Source organism: Coenobita brevimanus, chromosome 73, assembly GCF_032717465.1.
Source record: "Coenobita brevimanus isolate Jiangsu-jjx chromosome 73, ASM3271746v2, whole genome shotgun sequence".
Classification (NCBI taxonomy): Eukaryota; Metazoa; Arthropoda; class Malacostraca; order Decapoda; family Coenobitidae; genus Coenobita; species Coenobita brevimanus.
Window position 1 is genome coordinate 20,880,344 of NC_137026.1, and position 21,981 is coordinate 20,902,324.

The 21,981-nt window shown below is 41.0% G+C and overlaps 1 protein-coding gene across 1 annotated transcript in view; it reads left to right on the forward strand.

The window, feature by feature from the left end:
- Adi1 (acireductone dioxygenase 1) overlaps window positions 1–21,981 on the forward strand; it is a 111,738-nt gene that overhangs the window by 19,196 nt on the left and 70,561 nt on the right. Inside the window, exon 3 of the mRNA XM_080278385.1 lies at window positions 11,366–11,485. Coding sequence (XP_080134511.1) covers window positions 11,366–11,485 — 120 coding nt within the window. The remainder of the gene's footprint in view (window positions 1–11,365; window positions 11,486–21,981) is intronic.

Genomic DNA, 21,981 nt, shown 5'->3' on the forward strand with positions numbered 1-21,981 from the left:
CACCATGTATACCTGTGGATCATTTTATGCCTGAAGAGGGTATTGGCTATCACCAACCCCCTCCCAGCACAAATGTCCACTAACACACTCCCATTCTCATCTATCTCAGCAGGCATACCCCACTCACCAACTGTTCCATCCACCTTCACATTCCCAACTTTACCATTCATATCACCGATCAAAAACACTCTCTCATTCCTTCCAAACTTTTCCATGCACACTTCTACATTTGTCCAGAACTCTTCTCTCACTCTTGTAGCACGATCTTGCGTTGGCGCATACACACACAATCGCCCACATTTGTATTCCAACTTTCAACTTTACCCACACAATCCTTGACCCAACTGATCCATACTGTCTTATACCCATACTGTCTTATTTATTGATCCCATCGAAAAAAAAAAAATGGTTAGGTTACTTATTTTTTCTGTGCCTTTTTTTTTTTTTTTTTTCACTCCAGTTTTTCTCCTGCATCTTTTCCTTATGCTAACATAGTCACCTGTGGAAAAGCTGAATTTGCTCATTTCCTAGTCTGTTTGTGGTGGTGATTGATAAAAGTACTTAAATTGCAGAATGCAGTGATCACTCTTTCCCATTGGGTTGAATTTTTGTACTTGTTCAGTGTTATTTTCTTCACTGTTAATGATTAATTCAAGTGTGTTGTCTCTGTGAATACTTCTTACCTGGGTAGCTCTTGTAACAAATTGGTTAAGAAATTACCTGCTAGACTCTCCAAAAACTTTTGTTGAGGAGAATTTTGCGGTACTGAAGTCATTAACATTTCCACATTTCCCAGTCAGTGTTCAGTAGATTTAATCTCATGTGATTTGGACACTACACTGCATATCTCCAGTTTTCAGAAACAGACAGTGAAGAGCATTGTTATCTCTTTCTGTAGTTACCTTTATGATAAACACAGTCTGTGAGTGTTCTTGGGCTGCACCTCTCTTGATCCACTTGAGCTGTGTTTCTGAGAAGTTTGCTGCATGTCCATACAGTTTGGTACAATCATTTAAATTCAGACTTTTGTGGAAATATATTATCATACCACCCCTGATTTCATCTGTGTTGTCTCTCCTTGTCATGCTGTAGTTTTTCAGTATTCCACTACACAGCTCACTGTCAAGAATGTTTTGGGGTCATCAGAGGTCAGTCAGGTATTTATCTGGTTAAATCATACTCACAAAATATTATTCACCACATGCACCACAGTATCACAGGACTGACAGTCTTTCAGAATAAGCTCAAAAAGGGGCTGCACCTGGTCGGAGTCACAGATTTCCTGCAGTCCACAGAGTTCACAATGAGATGAGCCTGTGGTTGCAACGATAGTGACCCACCCAGGCTCCTATGACTCACTCTCATCTGAATAAAATCATATGGCTTTAGCTGGAATAGAAAACTCAAGTTTACCCAGCCATTAGAGGATAATGATAGCAGAATTATATACTGTCATTGTAATGATATTAGTCTGTTGTCTGAACTCATGCAGTGCCTTACCTTAATACTGGATGTTTGTGTAGATTTGGTTTTGCAGTCATGGAACATGAGATATTAAACTCACATTATTTTGCAAACTGCCTTAAGATAGAAAATTATTCATAGTGGGGAAGTTGTTTTCCCATTTCTATTTGAATGGTACACCTACGAGTCTGATTACTTTGCTAATTAGCATAATAGCCACTATAGTAGTAGTAGTTGTTGTTCTTGTTATTTTAACCCCAGGCTCATCTGAATGTGAATCCAGTGGACTGTAGGCTGATATTACCCCCCTCTTGAAGCTCACCAGCTTCCTTTCCATGGCTAGGGAGGGAGCTGAGGGATGTATGTGTAACTGGGCAGCTGAGCTGACCAGTTATATAACACTCTTCTGTTGACTGCATAGATGTAATACGTGATCAAGATGTATGGAAAATACCCATGTGTTTTGATGATTAATCAGGTGATACAAATTCCTTCACTTCATCCGTGTAGTCTGAAAATCAGTTTTCATCAAAGCCATGGTTGTAGCTTAAAAAAAAAGAAAAAAAAAAAAGAAAGGGCCCTTTTGTGTGTGTGTGTGTGTGTGTGTGTGTGTGTGTGTGTGTGTGTGTGAGCTAGCTCATTGCCTAGAGCTGCAGTATACGGATGGCTGTGCTGTCCATGCAAATACCCCAAAAGCCCTACAACAGTCTCTCACCATCATTTCCAACATATATCATACAGTGGGTCTCCAAATAAATGTCATTAAAACAGTCTTCGAGAGAAGTGAAGTCAGTGAATGTACAATGAGGTTGGTTGAGGAGGAAATGGAAAATGTGATTGCATTTAAGTACTTCGGTAGTGTGATGAGTAAGGATGGAAGTATAGAGCATGAAGTGCTTGAGAGGGTACAGCAAGGAAGAAAGGCTGCTGGTTCTTTCAAAGCAGTGATAAAGAACAGGGAAATGAGCATGGAAGTAAAAAAGTCGCTACATGACAGTATTGTGATACCATCTCTAACATATGGAAGTGAAGCTTAGACCTTGTTGGAGGGACACATGTCAAAAGTGAGAGCAGTGGAAATGAGTTATTTGAGACGGACCTGTGGAATCACATGAAGATACAGACTAACAAATGAGGAAGTGAAGGAGCATTGTGGTGTGGATGCGGATGTGATAGAGAGCGTAAGGAGAAATATGTTGAGGTGGTTTGGCCATGTGGAGAGGATGGAGAGTGAGAGACTGGTGAGGAGTGTGTATGTGAGTGGGGTGGAGGGAGGAGAGGGAGGGGGAGGCCAAGGATGAAATGGAGGGATGGAGTGGAAAGGTATATGAGAAAGGTTAGTGTGAGCTGGGTGCAGGGCAGTGAAATGACAGGGGACAGGGCGGCATGAAGACGATTTGTTTGTGGTCACCCCTCCCGGGATTAAGGCATCTGGCCATAGATAGATAGATAGAAAACAGTAGAGAAGGGAGAAAAAGTGAGCAGATGGAGAGAACACTTTAAGGAATTGTTGAACATAGAGAATGAAAATAATGCGAGCATAGGTGGCTGGGTGAATGGCTAGGAGGAGGAGGGAGGTTGGAAGACAGGAAGGAATCTGTAGGATGGAAGTAGTGGAAGCAATGAAGAAAGTCAAAATGATGAAAGCCCCTGGAATTGATGGAGTGTGTGTGTGTGGTGAAATACTGAAGCATGGGGGAGAGAGATTAGTAGAATGGATATGGAAGATGTGCAGATTGGCCTGGGAGGAAGATAGAGTCCCGGAAGATTGGAAGTCAGGTATAATTATTCCCCTGTACAAAGGAGAAAGGGAAAAAGAAGTGTGTGATAATCATAGGAACAGCATGGTGGAATGAAGAGGCGAGACAGGCTGTGGCACAAAAGAAGAAACCATAATAGTGAGTGGATGAGAAACAGGGGTGTGGAAAAAGTTGAGAGACAGAAGATAAGGTTATATGTAGAGAAGAAGAGAGGCATGAAGAGATTAGTAAGACGAAAGTCGATGAGGAATTTGGGAGAAATTTGAGTGTAAAGTTGAGGTAATGGAAGAAAATGTTCTGGAAAGAAGTAAAGAAAGTTACACGGGGTGCCAAAGAAGTTAGTCATAGAGTGAACGATAAAAATGGTAGATTCCTATTGGAGAAGGGAGAAAAAGTGAGAAGATGGAAAGAACACTTTAAGGAATTCTTGAACATAGAAAATGAAAGTAATGCAAATATAAGTGTTTGGGGAATGGCTGGGAGAGGAAGAAATCAGTAGGATGCAAGTTGTGAAAGCAGTGAAGAAAGTCAACAAGGGGAAAGCCCCAGGAATTGATGGAGTGTGTGGTGAATTGCTGAAGCATGGGGGAGAGATAGTAACAGAATGGATGTGGAAGATGTGCGGATTGGCCTTGGAGGAAGGTAAAGTCCTGGAGGATTGGAAATCTAGTATAATTATTTCCGTGTACAAAGGGAAAGGGGAAAAAGACCTGTGTTGTAATCATAGGGGCATTTGTTTTCTTAATGTAATAAGAAAAGTATATGGTAGGATACTTATTGACAGAGTTAGGATAACAGAGGAATTAGTTGGAGAAGAACAGGGTGGTTATAGGAATGGAAGAGGTTGTGTAGATCAGATTTTCATTCTTAGGTCTTTAGTAGAAAAATTTCTTGAGAAGGAAAAGAAGTTGTATGCAGCCTTTATGGATTTGGAGAAAGCATATGACAGGGTGGATAGACAAGGATTGTGGAAAGTATTAAGAATATATAGAGTGGATGGGAAGTTGTTGAATGCCATGAAGAGTATGTATGAGGGTGCTGAGGCTGCAGTGCATGTGGATAGTGAACTGAGTGAATTTTTCAGCTTGAAAGTTGGATTGAAACAGGGATTTGTCATGTCTTTATGGTTCTTCAATCTGTATATGGATGGAGTTATAAAAGAGATAGAAGTAGGGCAGTGGATATTGGAGTGGCCCTAATGAGAGAGGGCAGTGTGTGGAAACTCCCTTTACAGTACTGTTGTTTGCAGATGATACTGTGTTGCCAAGTGAAAACAAAGGGGAGCTGCAAGGCTTGGTGAATGAGTTTGGGAGAATGTGTAAGAAACAGAGTCTAAAGGTGAATATAGGGAAGAATAAAGTTATGGTCTTTGAGAGAAATGAAGTCAGTGAATGTACAGTGAGGTTAGATGAGGAGGAAATGGAAATGTGAGTGCATTAAGGTTCTTGGGTAATGTGATGAGTAAGGATGGAAGTTTGGAGGGTGAAGTGCTTGAAACTGTACATCCATCCATCCATCCATCCATTATCCAATCCTACATTGCCCCATGGGGAGCGTAGGAGCCCGGGGCTAGGCAGTTGGTCCCGACATTTAAGATGAGAGTGACCAACCTCACTCATCCCTGAATGGCATTACATGAGTTATAAACCCCAATCACCCCTTGGATATAAACCTTCACTGGCTCAATCCGATTGGGGCGCAATAATTACGCACTAAACCATCAGGTGCCAAAATTTGGTTAAATGGTTACCACCCAGTGTAGTAAATGGTTTCCTGGTGTACAGGAAACCATTTGGCTTGTCACTCAGTGTAGAGTAACCCACAGGCGGAAAGATAAATGGTACAAGAGGGAAGAGAAGGTGCTGGTTCTTTGAAAGCAGTGATAAGGAACAGTGAAATGAGCATGCAAGTAAAAAAGGTCACTGCATGACAGTATTGTGATACCAACTCTAATGTGTGGAAGTGAAGTATGGACATTGTTGGAAGGACACTAGTCAAGAGTGAGGGCAGTGGAAGTGAGTTATTTGAAAGAAGAATGTGTAGTTACATGGAGAGATAGTCTGACAAATGAGGAAGTGAAGGAGTGCTGTGATGTGGATGTGGATGTGATAGAAAGCATTAGGACAAATTCATTGAGGTGTTTTGGCCATGTGGAGAGGATGGAGAGTGAGAGACTAACAAGAAGTGTATGTGAGTGAAGTGGAGTGGGGGAGAGGGAGGGGGAGGCCAAGGATGAGATGGAGGGATGGATAGGAGAGGTATATGAGAGAGGGAGATGTGAGCTGGGAGCAAGTCAGTGAAGTGGCATTGGACGGGGTGACATGGAGGCGATTTGTTTGTGGCTGCCCCTTACCCAATTGAGGCATCTGGCAATAGATAGATAGATACACTAGATAGAAAAATTATATCTCAGAGAAACAATGCAGCAGCTCTTGCATTTCAGATAAATTGTGAAAATGTAAAACAGTTGGAGAATTTTACCTGTCTTCTAAGTGTGCTCACAGATAAACATAACATTGATGCAGAAGTCCTTGCATTAATCAGTCACACTTCAGCCTCTTTTGGGCTTCTCAGATCCAGAGTCCTTGAATAAACTAACTTGAGAATCGAGCCAAAGCTATCAGTTTATACGGCTGTATGCCTCTCCACCCTCTTATATGGTGCTGAATCCTGGACTACTTATCATCGTCATATCAAACAGCTTGAGTCTTTCTGCATCTGATGCTTACAGCACATCCTAGGACTCACATGGGAGGATAAAGTCCCTCACTCACAAATTCTTCACTGGACAGATTCAACCAGCATAGAACCATGCTGGCTAAAAAAACAGCTCAGATGGGTAGGACACGTGTTCTGCATGCCTGAACATTGCCTTCTTTGCCAGCTTCTATATGGCCAACTCCCTGTAGCACATCACAGCCTAGGGGGACAGATGAAGAAATATAAAGATCATATTAGGACAACCCTGAAGAAATGCAACATCGTACCAAAAGATCTTAAAACCGGTGCCTTTGACAGAAAACAGTGATGAGCCCTCTGCAGTGAAGGAATCATTTATCTAGAAGCTCTGAACTTGGCCAGAGAAGAATGTAGACAGTGGAGGCACAACCAAAACAGAGTTCTCCCAGCAAACCTAGACTTGACATGCTAACTGTGTGGCAAAGTTTGCGGATCCAGAAATGGCCTCCACAGTCATACATTTTGGCACCAGAGACTGAGAAATATATGAGTATAGCAGCCATCATCTTCTGTAGTAGGACAGCTTTAGTATGTGAGAGAGAGTGTGTGTGTGTGTGTGTGTGTGTGTGTGTTTGTGTGTGTGTGTGTATTTACCTAGTTGCCTTTACCTGGTTGTGATATACAAGAAATGAGCAATGCTCATGGGGTCCAGTCTCTGTTTCTCAGTAAGTCAGGTTTTGCTTTGAGCTTGTTTAAGTTTTTAGACTGGATGATCTCTTTGTCCAGGCAATTCCACAGGTCAGTGCATCAGTTTGGAAAGCTGTGTTTCTTAATATCCTTCAGTAAATTGGCTTTTTCAGTTTCATTCCATGCCGTATTGTTACCCTCCCATCCCACATGAACAGATCTTCTCTGTCAATTTTTTCTGCTTCCATCATGGCCTTGAACACTGCAGTCTCTCTCTCTTTTCTTCTAAGGAAGGCAGATCCAGCTTTTCCAGCCTTTCCCTGTACAACAGATCTACCAGGCTAGGGACCATCTTGGTTGCTGTTTTTTGTACAGCATTCTCACAATGTTGTTTATATCTTTCTTTTTATGTGGGGACCACACTACTGCCGCATATTCCAACCTGGGGCAGATCATGGCCACTATCAATTTTTTTTCATCATCTCATCCATGTAATGAAATTCTACTCGTATGTTAACCAAGAGATTATACGTCTCTTTAACTATCTTGTTAACATGTTTTTCAGGTGACAAATCATCCTGGACCAGCACTCCCAAGTCCTTCTTTTCTCTCGCTTTTGTGATTGGTTCATTACCTATCATATAATTCAGTGATGGTCTCTTGGTACTTTTACCTGTTTCCAATATTTAACATTTTTTGTGCTGAATTTCAATACCCACATCTGGCTTCAGTCATGGATCCTATCCAGGCCCTTCTGCACATTTTACAGTCTTCTTCAGCTTCTACTCTCGTCATGATCTTCGCAATATCAGCACACAGACTTGCATAACTGTTCATTCCATCCACCATTTCAGTTACATTAATCAGGAACATTACCGGCACTAGCACCGAGTCCTGTGGGACTCCATCAAGACATCCTGTCTTTTATCACTGTCCTCATTTGTCTGTCTCTCAAGAAGTCTCTCATCCACTTTAAGAGTTTCCCCTTCAGTCCTCCTATGTGTTCCATTTTCCACATTACTCACTTGTGGGGTACCTTGTCAAAGACCTTCTCCAAATCTAAGTACACACAACCCACCCAACAATCTCCCATCTGTAGCATGTCCATCGCCCTTGAGTAGAAACTGAACAAGCTGGAAACACACGACTTTCCTTTTCTGAATCCAAACTGACTTTCTGTGAAAATGTCCATCTCCTCCAGATATTTAATCCATCTGTCATTCAGGATTCTCTTGCACAATTTTGTGACCATGCTGGTCAGGGACACTGGTGTATAATTCAGGGGTTCTTCTTGTTTCCTCCTTTATAAATTGATACCACATTGGCCCTCTTCCATTCTTGAGGCACTTTCCCTTCTTCCAGAGAGCACAGAATTAACCTGTGAATATTATCCTCCAGTTGTTCTCTGCATTCCTTTAGTTTCCAGTTAGAGATCATTGTGGTAGGTGGGGGCACTCACCATCTACTCACTTGATGTAGTGCTGCTCTCAGGTGTCTGCCCTTTCCTCTCCTCCATCCTTCTTTCCTTCCATGCTCTTCTGTCTTTCTCTCCTTCATTCTTTCCTCATCCTTCTGCCTACATTTGACTTTACACTCCCTCTTCTGTCTTTCTTTCCTTCATTCTTTCCTCATCATTTTGCCTGTGGGTGACTCTACACTGAGTGACAAGCCAAATAGTTTCTTGTACACCAGGAAACCATTTACTATGCTGGGTGGTAACCATATAACCAAATTATGGTGCCTGGTGGTTTAGTGGGTAATTAACCCATTAACTGCTGTATACAGCCTGGGCTGTTCCGAGTGCGACTGCTCAATACAGCCCTGGCTGCGCAGGTGAATTTCGAATATAGTGCCATGGTGACCAAGGCCGACCCATCAAGTATGTTTGAGCCTTCAAAACTGAAACCAAAACCAAAAAAGGAAAAGAAAACGAAAACCATACATTCCAATAGGGAATCAGACACTTCAATGTTCATCTATGGCTTTACCAAGGTAAATATTGAGCTAATATTTCGTTACTATATACTTTGGCATGTGTTCTCTCAATTCCTAAGACAAAATTTAGCCTTTGAGAAATTTCATTTTTACCCCCAAGTCTGTGCACCACGGACACCTCCAAAAAACCGCCATGTGCAGTTAACAGGTTAAGGCACTGCTGTCAGATTGAGCCGGTGAAGGTTTATATCCAAGGGTGGTTGAGGTTTATTGCTCATGTAATGCCACTTAGGGATGAGTGAGGCTGGTCACTCTCAACTTAAATGTCAGGACCAACTTGCCTAGCCCCAGGCTTCTATGCCCCTCATGTGGCAACGTAGGATTGGATGATGGATGGATGGATAGAGAGCTCATCTGGTTCTCGTGCCTTCCTCACACTTGAGTTTTTTTTTTTTTTTTTTTTTTTTTTTTTTTTTAAATAGATAATAAATGGAGGAAGGAAAAACAAAGGGAAAAAAAAAAAGTCCATGTGCCTAAGGGCATCCTCCATTCATAAAATATTTGAGTTTCCAGGCATTTGTACATTCCTTGCACTTCAACTTTTACATCTTTTAATACAACATTTCTAGTCACTCCCCCCTCCTCCACAAAATCGCTTTCTCTAGTGATGACTGATTTGGAGCATTAATTTTGTTCATTATTTCATCTTGCATTACTGCATCTTTATAGACATTTCCTTCTACTTTCAGCTTATTGATTCCTTCCTTTTGTTTCAGTTTGCCATTAACAAACCTGTAAAACAAGTTATGTTCTTCCTTACATTTGTCAACTATACCTCTTTCGAAGTTTCATTCTTCCTCTCTACATATTCTTGTATTTTCATGTCTAGTTCTTTCATATTCTTCCTTTGTGTGTGTGTGTGTGTGTGTGTGTGTGTGTGTGTGTGTGTGTGTGTGTCTTGGAGGTCGAGTGTGTTGATTTTGTCACACATAGGTAAACTCTTGAATACACGGAGTGAATGACAACTGCATAAATTGTGGATGACAGCTACATAAATTTATATCATGTTTACAACATTGGGAGCAAAAATTTTTTTGGCAAGTTGCAATATATTTCAGGCATGAAAGAGTTAAGTAGACCCAACATGCTCAGATTCCATTTACACTGTGTCCATAGCTGTGCCAAAGTTAAACGGAGCGCCCGTAAGCTGTGCCACAATGAGTGAGTTGCTTCAAAAAGCCCATGCGTTGACATCTTGGCTGCCATCCTGACTTTTGTCAAGAATTTGAGAGATTTAATATTAGGTAGGTGCGGGCGCTCACCATCCACTCACTCAATATAGTGCTGCTCTCAGTTGACTGCCCTTTCTTCTCTTCCTTCCTTCCCTCCTTCTCTGTCTTTATTTTCTTCATTCTTTCCTCTTCCTTCTGCCTATGGCTGACTACACTCTTCCTCTTCTGTCTTTCTTTTTTTCATTCTTTCCTTTTGTTTCTGTCTATGGGTGACTGTACACTGAATGACAAGCCAAATGGTTTCCTGTACACCAGGAAACTATGTACTACTCTATTGCCAGATGCCTTAATCCTGTATGGGGTGCCCACAATGAAATCGCTTCCATGTTGCCCTGTCCCCCATACTGCCCTGCTCCCAGCTCACACCCTTCTCTCACATATACCTCCCCACTCCATTCCTCCATCTCATCCTTGGCCTCCCCTTTTCTCTGCCCCCCTCCACCTCACTCATATACACTCTCCTCATCAGCCTCTCACTCTCCATCCTCTCCACATGGCCAAACCACCTCAGTGTGTTTCACCTAACACTTCCTATCACATCCACATTCACACCACAACGCTTTCTCACATCCTCATTTGTCAGTCTGTCTCTCCATGCGACTCCACAGGCTCCTCTCAAATAACTCATTTCCACTGCCCTCACTCTTGACTTGTGTCCCTCCAGAAAGGTCCAAGCATCACTTCCATACTTTCGAATTGGTATCACAATTCTGTCATGTAATAACTTTTTCACATCCATGCTCACTTCCCTGTTTCTTATCACTGCTTTCAAGGAATCAGCAACCTTTCTTCCTTGTATGTGGTAGCCATATAACCAGATTATGGCGCCTGGTGGCTTAGTGGGCAATTAGGGCTCTCCAGTCAGATTGAGCCTTTGCATTTTTCAATCCAAGGGGTAGTTGGGGTTTATTGTTCATGTAATGCCACTCAGGGATAAGTGAGGCTGATCACTCTCATCTTAAATGCCAGGACCAACTTGCTTAGCCCAGGGCTTGTACGCTTCTCATGGAGCAACACTGGATTGGATGATGGATGGATGAGTTAATGTTAACACTTAGCACTCCAGTAGAGGAATTGGGGTCACAGGGTTTTTAGTTAGCAAGTTGGAGCTTATCACCATGAGATCTTTCCTGCTTTTTTTTTTAATCTTTAAGTCTTCTTAATGTCATTGTGTTATGACTGCTTCACTTTTGCACAGTAGACTATACTCTTAGAAAACACATCTGCAGTCTAGTTGGGGTCATAGAGTTTTTGGTAGGCAAGTTGGGGTTTATCTGGAGACTTGTTCAACATATCAGCTTTATTTTAGCTGGTTCTATGGTTCTGCTTACATAGAAGACCAGATTAACACTTTGCCTGTGTAAATGGAGGGATGACTGTAACTCAGTTTTTGTATAATTGGCTAATTTGGATATCTACCCTTAAATATAGTTGGACTATGGTAGCCTAGCCTTGGGATGCTACACGTTGAAGGAGGTAAATTGTGATTGGCTCTTACTGTTATGTTATTGATTTTATTTAATATTTACTCTGACACTGAACTTACAGCTTGACCCAAAGAACTATGACAGTGAAGGAAAGCTGGATCAGATCAAGAAAGAACGTGGATACAATTACATGGACGTCATCCAAGTCTCACCAGAAAAACTCCACAATTATGAGGAAAAGGTAAACATCTTCTTTACTTTCTTTTTTCAACTGTAGACAGGTAGTAGAATGAAGCCTGAGATCATTAACCCTTTGGTCGCGACCTAGCATTTCTTGGTCATTCCCCTGGACACGGCCTAAGCACCTAAATAATAAAAGTGCTAATTAAAACTTTGATGCTACTGATCTGATAGGAACTGACCGTGAAGTTTCCATTTTTTTTTACTGTGATAATGGTCAAATGTGCACCATTCTACGAGAAAATAGCCATTTTCTGAGAATAAATGCAAAATTGATTAATTTTTGCAGTTGTTTAATTTTGGTTTAATTTTGCATCTGTGGTGACTTGCATTGCTCACTCTTTGCTAAAATACATTTCAGAAGCATGATCATGCCTGAAAACCAATTTACCTTTCTCAAGAGTTTATATTTCATTGTGTAGTAAAACTCATTATGAGGTATATATAAGTCAAAACACTAGCCATCCTTTGGATTCATCTTGGGTAAAACAAACAAAACATGACAATCAAGCTGTTTTTATTTGAGCAACCATGTGAATATTATGAGCACTTAAATTTTTTTCAGTACACTTTTTTAATGTGGTACTCCTCAAAACATGGTATAGTAAAAGTCCTCTCACTCGGCAATGGTCTTACTGTATTTCCGGTCTTTCAGTGGTTTTCATAAATACTCCCATTACGATAGTTCTCTGCTCTTCCCAGACATATGCTGAGCTGATCGGTCAATTTGGTGCTGCTGGTGCTAGTTCTAGCACTTTTCATAATAATTTAGCAACAATAATTACTAGATTTTTGCAATATCTAGCGCCTTTTGAAGTCCAGTCTAGCGCAAAAGTTTGGATAAGTCATGTGCAGCTTAGTGCATTTTAAAGTTGAGCTTAGCACTCTTGAAGATGTCTGCTTGCCAACACTGCATGCGCCATTGGCCATCATGACTCGTGAGTGTCTGGCATTGCAAGTGGGACCTTTCAAGAGTTTGGAAACCTTGTCGTGCTCTTTTACAGACATCCTCACGTTCTCTTGTTGCGCTGTGGCCTGTACTAGTGGAAAGCCTACTGGTGTTATGAAAAAATGCACCCATAAGGTGCTGACTATCACCAAGAAGATTGAATTATTGAAAAAATTGGAGGCGGGTGTTCCTAGTAAAAAGATAATCAGAGATTTCGGTGTGAGCACTTCCACCATATACAACCTTAAGAAATTGAAGGCCAATTTAGTGCTTAACCCCTAGGGTATGCAATTCTCCAGCCACAACTACTCCCCAGAATGCAAAAACGGGCCTATTTTTTTTACTTTCTCAAAGGTTAAAAGTTTTATGCCCAATTTATAAAGCATGAATTTACACACCTAAACACACAAACCCCACCCTCCTAGACCCAATAGTTACCGAGCTATGGCCCATCAAAGTTTATAATAGTTACCCATCATGGCCCCGGCGAGAAAGAAAATACGCCACTCACACCTGTTTTCTCCTCAAAAATACGTACAAAAATCACCAAAATCAATTTTTTGGGGGTGTGTATAGATGTTATAAACCATTGTAATGTGCCTAGAAAAAAATAAAATGGTGACAAACCCCTTAAGTAAATATGATAAATAGTAAAAATTATCATCCCCTCCTCTCCTCTCATCATACCTCCAATGCCCTCCCTCCCCTTCCCTTCCCTTCGCTCCTCTCCCCTCCCCTCACCTAACCTCCTCTCCTCCTCCCCGTTCCCCTCCCCACCGAGCTGTCAAATCTAGCAAGGGAAAATGGTCATGAACCCTCCAATAAAAATATGATAAATAGCAAAAATTATCCTCCTCTCCTCTTCCCCCCCATACCTCCAGTCCCCTCCCTCCTCTTCCCTTCCCTCCCCTCCTCACTCCTCCCCTTCCCTCCCCTCCCCTTGCCTAATCTCCTCTCCCCCCTTCCCTCCCCTCCGAGCTGTCAAATCTAGCAAGTTTTCGTTTAATTTCATTTCGTCTTTGAAGGCTCCAACGTGCTTGCATGCGTCAGCATAAAATAAAATTTCTTTTTCGAGTGGGTTTCAAATAAAGACAGCTAAAATAATTGTGGTGTGCATATCTGTATCCAAAGACATGAATAAATTACTGGTAATAATTCAAAAACACGCGCCATGTAGCATAGAAAAATACGCAAAGTTTTCAAGGCCAGGGAGGTGCTAGGGGGTGGGAGTGGGGGTGGGGGGAGGTTGTGGAAGGTGGTAAGGCCAGGAGGGGGTGTATGGGGATGGAGGGATGGGAGGAGACCACCACCAGACACAAAGGAAGGGCCCCAGTGGAGAACAGGGACATGGAGAGAGGGTAGGGGGGAAATACCCTCCCCCCAGGTTACTGGAGGGGGGGACATGGGGGGATCCACATGGGAGGGGGGGATGCATAAAGAGGGGGTGGGATGGGTTGTGGTGGTGGTAAGAACAGTGGGAGGTAGGGTAGTTACAAAGTACAGTAGTGGGGTAGTGGGACATGGCAAGAGGGAGGTGGGGGATTCACCCCCCACCACCTGGTTACGGGTCTGGGTTCCCCCTCCGGTGTGTCCAACACTTTGTTCTGATTGGTTAGAAGCCATCTACATCACAGCTGGGGTTGAGCCAGCTGCCGCCAGTTTTTTGTGGATGTTGCACGATCGGTGTTGCTCGTCCTTTTAAGAAATTGCGCAAAAAGCTCGATCGGTGAGCTCAGTACTTTGGGGTTAAGGTCGACCAGTTATACTTGTTGGACACTGTGATTGCACTGGGGTGACAAACTATGATTTCTAGAAACTTTTTGGCAGGTTTTCCTGGTCATTCATCAGTTTCTGCTCTTTCAGCACCTGCTTGGTCCTGAAGGTGCCGAAGGAGAGGACTTTTACTGTATTATACACAATGGAGGGTTACCTGGACAGTCTTACGCGGTATATGGAAAAGTTTGTCGGCCGTGGAATGTAGTCGCCTGATGCATCATGAAGAATAAATTCAGGAGTAAGATGACCACAGTTGCCTCACATGGCCAGAGGGTTAAGGGGAATGATAGCTCACAGTTTCCAAGTGATTTATTGAAATGTTGCAAGTATTAAGTGTATTGGGCATGCATGCCACATAAGAGTGAGGTCATCAGCCTATTAAATAAATCAAACACACCTTACTCTCTTCATGGAATCAGTCTCTTTAGTATTGTGACATCCTTTTGTACAGTAGTTTGTTCATTTTGGTTCTAAACAGTTTTATTTAGCTTATAACAAATGTTATACAAAAGTGGTAGGAGGTGGCGACCATCATCCACTCACCTGATGTAGTGCTGCCAACTTCTTCATTAGCCTTTATCATTCTTTTTCTCTGCTTACCCTCCTCTCTTCCTATTTCTCCCATCTTTCCTGTCACTTCTTATTGCTTTTCTTTCCATGACAGGTGGCTTTACATTGAGTGACAAGCCAACTGGTTTCCTGTAAGCCAAGAAACCATTTACAGCACTGGGTGGTAACCATATAACCAAACCATATGTGCTCCCTACATGTCAGTAAGTGGGTTGGTGGAGGGTTAGTGCCCCTCCCCGTAAAACAAATAACTCAAAGTCAAATGGCCACCCCTTATGGGATTATGGCATCTGGCAATAGGTAGATAGAAATGTCTGTTATTAAAGGAGTTAGTGAAGGCCATATCCTCCCATCTGAAAACTCTTTTCTCAGCCAGATAATATCATCTGGAGATATCAGTACTGTAATAAGATCAAAAGGATTTCACTAGATTGAATAGGCTTGTTTTTTCCTTTACAATCTCTGTGTTGATAATAGGACCCATAGACTTGAATGTAGTGTTCTTTAGTTTTATTGACAGTAAACTGTCAGTTATCTTTCATTGCATATATCCCATTTTTTCATTGGCTCTATTAAAATAGTACAGTACATCCCCCTAGTATGAGCCTATATGGGCAGCAGAGGATGTCGCATACTAGGAATTCACATACTGTGAATACATAAACTTATGGGAAAAATTACATATGGGTGGCACCCCCCCTTCATGAGCAACCCTTGAGATGCATTTCAGACCTAAGTATTGTACTGTGAAGGGAAGCTAGCTAAGACATATTACCTAAGATAAAGTATACCAACAAGATTATGGCTTTATTAGGTAAATCAACTAGGATTTGGCTTAACTAAACCAACAAGAATATGGCTGCTCACCTTAACCCAAGAGGACAACAGGCTTGATGGAGGTAAAAAGAGGATCCAAGGCAGGATGAGGCACCTGGCATGCATCTCCTGCATCACCCACCACACCACCCGACACACCACCTTCCTCATCACTTTCGTCACCAGCACTTTCAGCACTTTCACTACCTAATGCACTCACTTCATTCATAAACCTTTCAAAGTCTATTTGAGACACCTCAGACATCGCATCATCCTCTTGATCCTCCTGAGGGTATGGCTCCTCTGATGTTGAAGGGAGTGATTCCTCACTTTGTTCAGTCCAAAGGAAACGGGTGATGAGGGTTTGCTTCCGTCTGTTTACTTCCTGGTTGTCCTTGTCAGTGTAGTAGCGGAAGGTTCTGTCCAGTGAAAACATAACCTCCTCCACTCGCAGCTGAGACGTTTGATGTCCTTGAATTCTTTCTTGAATTTATCAAGGGCACACAGTACCCTGCTGATCTCCATCACGGTCAAATCTTCACTCTCGATCACTGGTGTTGCTGGCTTTTCTGCTGCTATCTCCTGCTTTGTGTCAGCCTCGTCCACTTGCTGCACATGGTGGGAGGAGCGTAGGCAACTGTTATCGCTTCCTGGGGGGGCAATGTCGTGTACTCGGGGTAACCCCGGATTTGGGCCACTCTTCGCTGCCCGTCTTGCTTACAAGGAGTTCAATTCACATACTAATAAAAAATACACTAAAAAAAAAAAAAAAAAAGGTCCTCGTGTACAAGGGGGATCGCTTACTTGGAACTCGCATACTGTGGGGATGTACTGTACCTGGTGAAATTAGGTAATATCAGACTCAGAAATGGGAAGCAGTTGGCGATACTATGCACTCTCCGGTGGTGAGGTGTATCATCTCGCTCAGACACGGGACCCAGTCGGCTTGTGGTCAGACCCAGTAACATGCCAGCCAATCACAATGCATTGCTGGAGTGGCCCACCTGGCACACCTAGTGTACTGTTGCTCTTTCAGTTTCTCCTATGAACATCATACAGTGAGGATGTATCTGTGTCCTCTGTTCTTGTGACCCACATGGTGGCTAACTTCTAGTGCTGTGACTTAGTCTGTGGCCTCTTATCTCTTGCTTATTGCTGTAGTCCAGTGACTAACCCTGTGGCCTCTCAATGCTTTGTGCCCAAGTGTTTTGACTACCATATAGTGAGGAGGTATCTGTGCGTATCTACCCTCCATCAGTACCAATACTGAGTACAGTATGGTTATGATTATATTATGTACAGTACTGTATTACTTTACTACAGTATATGTACTGTATCATCACTGTATTGTATTTTATGCTTGATATTAATCTTTTACTCATGGGTAATATTGTAGGAAAGTTTTTAGGATAGAGGGTTGAGACAGATAGTGACACATTATCTGGCTTGAATCTAGCTCAGTGCCAAATGAATGGCCAATTAGGGGTACCTATGATATAATCAATATGTGGCAAGAGGGTTAGCTGAATTATGCCGGATAATTGAGAGTTTACTGCATTCAGTAATATTATTCATATTGTTGTTGTTGCCCCTGCTCAGCTGGATATGAACCTTATGAGCTGCAGGAAAGTAGTCACTTCAGCCAAATTTTATGCAAGAGCTTTTGTTGAGACTATGATGAAGTTAGGTTTGTATTGTGAGAGTCAGGTGTGTGTGTGTGTTCTAACCTAATAGTATCATTACAGGAATGAGTCAAGCTTCTACTGTCTCATGTTTTGAACCATTTTTATCACACATATCCTTAAATTTTTTAATAGTTTGGCACACACAGTTTCATTCAGTAGTGCATTCCACTGATCAGTTGCTCTATTTGGGAAACTGACTTTCATTACGTCTTTATCACCTCTCTTTTTATGCATTTTTTGTTTTTTTTCAGTGTCCTATTCCCATTGCTTCTCCATAGCTTATATACTCTATGTTTATTTTCTCTTTACTTGTGATGCTTTTATATAGCATAATTATGTGTCCTCTTTTACCTCTCTCTTGTAATGTTGGTAGGTTTAATTTTTCCATAGATCCCTTAAGCTACGTACCCATCATGTAGTGGCCCTTTGTACCTTTTCAGTCTTATATATGTGTTTTTTGAGATGTGGATTCCAGATTACTGATACATACACCAGGGTTGGTCTAGTGAATGATGTGATTATCTTTCTCAGCACGTCTTCATATATATGTGTAAATGCTACTCTCCTATTTGTAAGCAGTGTGTACATATTTTGTACTTTCTCATTGATGTGGTGAGCCAGAAATAGCCTGTTATTGATAGTCACTCATAGGTCTTTCTCCTTTTCTGATATGTGTAGGGCAGAACTTCCCAGCATACAATCCCAATCTGGTCTTTTTCCACTTTTACCAAACTTGATTACATGGCATTTGTCCTCACTGAATTTCATTTGCCATCTATTTGCTCCAGTCACGATGGTTATTTATTTATTTTTTTTTGTAGCTCTCTACAAGAGTGTATGTTTGTAATTTTCCTTTGCATTTTTGCATCATTAGCAAACATATTTAAAATGTTTCTATTTTCATTGTTGCTGTCATTGTCACTTACATATACTAAAAACATAATTGGTGACAGCACTGAGCCCTGTAGGACACCACTAGTTACTTCTCTCTCTGATGAGTAATTTCCCTTTAGTACTGTTCTCATTTCCTTTTTTCTGAAAAAAATCTTGCATCCAACAGTACAAATTACCTTGGATTCGTCCATGATGGCACAGTTTCCATAAAAGTCTTTGGTGAAGTACTCTGTCAACCTGAAATCCGAATAGATACTGTCTACCCAGCCTTCTGTTTTCTGTAATGTTTCTGCAGCTTCATCGTAGTAGCTTAATAGATTAGTAACACGTGATTTTTTCTTTCTATAACCAAACTTTTTCTGTTGTCATATTATGTTTTTTCAGATGATTTGGTACCCAAATTTTGCTTATCTGCTCTTCTGATATCTTATTAACAATGCTGGCCAATGATACTGGTCAGTTAAGTGGATTTTGTCTGTTTTTTTCTTGAAAAGGGGAACAGTGTTTGCTTTCTTCCAAATATCAGGTAGTTCACCTTGTCTTAAGGATTTCTGAAGTATTAAGTATATTGGTCTACTTAACTCTTCTGCACATTCATGTAATACCCAACCTGAAATTTCATCAGGACCATTTACTTTTCCCTTGTCTAATTTGCTCAACTCTTCCTGAACCTTTTGTTCTGATATGCCTATACTGTATTTGTTAATAGGTGTGGGCAAGCTTGTTCATTTTCATCTCTCACAAATCTACTCTTTTCTGTCAAAACTGATTGGAATTTTTTGTTTAGTTCTTGACAAATATCTTCTTCATTTATATAGATTTTCCCATCATCCATGATGGATTGTATTTTTATCATTGACTTTAGTTTTGCTTCGGGTGTAGGTGAAAAACAGCTTTGGTTGATCAGTACAGTACTTTTAATTATAATTTCTTCCTCAAACTGCCTTTGAGCTTCTTTCCTTATCCTTGTATAATCATTCCTTACCTGTTTATAGTTGTTATGTGCCCTCTCACTATTATGTTGTTTGTATCTGTTGCACAGCAAATCTCGTCTCTTTTACCTTTTTACATTCAGTATTAAACCATTTCGTTATCCTTATTTCTTTGTGCTGAGGGATATAGTTTTGGACTCCTGTTCATAAAATTAGAATTTTCAGTATACAGTATCACATTTATATCATGTTTTCTAAGCTTCTTTTCCCAATCTATGTCTATAAAGTACTTTTGGTCATGATAGTTGCCCTTTTTGTAGTTTAGGCTACTTTTGTAACTTTCATTATCACTGACTTTATCATATGCTAACCTGAAATTGCAATTTAATACTGCATGGTCACATGTGAAAAGAAGGGTGATACATTATGTTGTCAATTTCATTTTCTTGCCTGGTAAATAAAAGATCTGCTAATGATGGTTCTTCTGCTCCTCTTTTTCTGGTGTTTTCCTTTGCATGTTGTTTTAGGAAAATTTCCTGTATGAGATGCAGGAGCTTTTGATCCCAGCATCTTTCATAGCTTCTGACATGTAGAATATTCCAATTTATATATATGTTGAAATAACCTGTTAATATAATTGTTTTAGATTTTTCTTCCATTCTATCTAGTAGGGTTTTTAAACTCTATACAGTTTTACGACAAGGTGGTGCTGAAGGTCTAACTGACCGCCTGAAGATTAAAGTACACAACGGAAACTTTAGAGTACAAAGGGGTGGCAAGCCTCACCAAGTCACAAGCTCAAAAGGAGGAAAATGGTAATAAAGTGTAATGCAGATAGCAGTGACTAAAAGGGGGGAATGAAATAGGTTATTAGAATACTTAACTTATTTTCCTTATCACTAACCTAAAGTTACAAGAACAAAATGAAACAGGCTCAAAAAGGATTGTCAAACTAAGACTTGCAGAAATTTTCCTAAAGTTCCAGACGTCAATAATAAAGGTAAACCAAAACATGGAAGCTAGTCCCTAGGTTGTGAAAATACTGAAGGCACAATAAAAACTATGAAATTAAAGATACAGACTTTGGACATATGAATGAAATACCCGGTATGATATTAGCAAGAGCAATTGGAATGACTCAAAATTAGCTGTTCTTAAAAATAATTGCAATATCAATAAGTACAACCTAATAAGTAGATCATGTGCTGACACTCTTAACCCATCCTGTCCGGTTGACATGTTTACATGTTCTCCCGAGGTCCTCCGGGGTGCACATATACATGATCTAGTGTTTCACAACATTGTTTGAATATTCCATGGGTTATTTCCACGACACACAGCCACTTGCAACCCTCCTGCACGCATCTGAGTCATGCTCCAGTCACCTGCTTAGCTCTGTAATAGATGGACCTATGCAGAAAGTTTTCCATGTGTCCAGATCCTTGGCTGAGCTCCCGCTGCTGCTGACATTAACACCAATGAAGTCCAAAGGCCAGAAAAGAAAAGGCCTTAGCGATAGTGTGATAGGGAGAGAACCTGAGGTGACATTATCGCCAATTGTGAGTGAAGAAAGTGACTCCCTATCAGGAAAGTGACCGCCATAATGAGAGTCAATATATACGTCGTGTGAGGAGGGTGGAGGACGTGACTCCACTGTGCTCCCATCATTTGCCCCTGTACGTTCATCTGCTCTTTCCAATGATGGGAATGGTTCAGCGGGTATTGACGGTCCTGGAGAGGGGGATATTGGAAAGGATTAGGAGATGGAAGATTAGGAAGGGAGTGGAGAAAGGGCGGAGGTGAAGGAGGGAGGGAGAAGGGTGGAGGAAATGAGTTGCGTCTCTCCTCGTTCCACTCCTGTCTATTTACGTGAATAATGGAAGCAGAAAGTTTGTTTCATGATGAAATCAGTGCTTTTTTTTTTTAATTGAAAATTTTCACATGTGTATTTTTATTATGAGGAAAAAAATTGTTAGAGTGGAAAATACAGTATTTTCGATTATAGACTACGTGTGTAACTATCTTGTTCACAATACTTTTTTTTTTAGGTTTTATGTAGTACCGTAGTAGTAGTAGTGGTAGTATTAGTAGCAGTGGTATTATTTGTAGTAGTAGTGGTAGTAGTTGTAGTAGTAGTGGTAGTAGTTATACTAGCAGTAGTAGTAGTTGTAGTACTATAGTATTGTAGTAGTGGTAGTAATGATGGTATTATTTTTGGTAGTTGTAATACCCAGACTTCTAATCACACAGCGGTGCCTGAATCGAGGGATTGCAAGCCAGATATACATCTCCGTGTGTGTGTGTGTGTATCTGTGTGTGTGTCCTTACCTAATTGTTCTTAACTAATTGTATTGTTACAGGAATGAGTCAAGCTCGTACTGTCCCGTGTCTTAAACCATATTTATCGTACATATCCTTAAAATTGTGAATTGTTTTGGCACACATTATTTCATTCGGTAGTGCATTCCACTGATCAATTGCTCTATTTGGGAAACTAAATTTCCTTACGTCTTTATCACCTCTCCTTATGCAGTTTTTTACAATGTCCTCTAGCTGATGCTTCCCCATAGGTTAAGTAATCATGTATGTCTATTTTCTCCCTCCCTGATATGCATTTATATATCATTATCATGTCACCTGTTTTCCTTCTCTCCTGTAGTGTTGGTAGATTCAGTTTATTTAGTCTTTCTTTGAAGCTTAGATTCCTTAAGCTTGGTAGCCATCTTGTAGCTGCCCTTTGAACTTTTTCAATCTTGTCTCTGTGTTTTTTGAGATGAGGACTCCAGACTACTGATGCATACTTCAGGGTTGGTCTGATGAATGATGTTATTATCTTTCTTAGCATGTCTTCATTTATGTATGTGAATGCTATTCT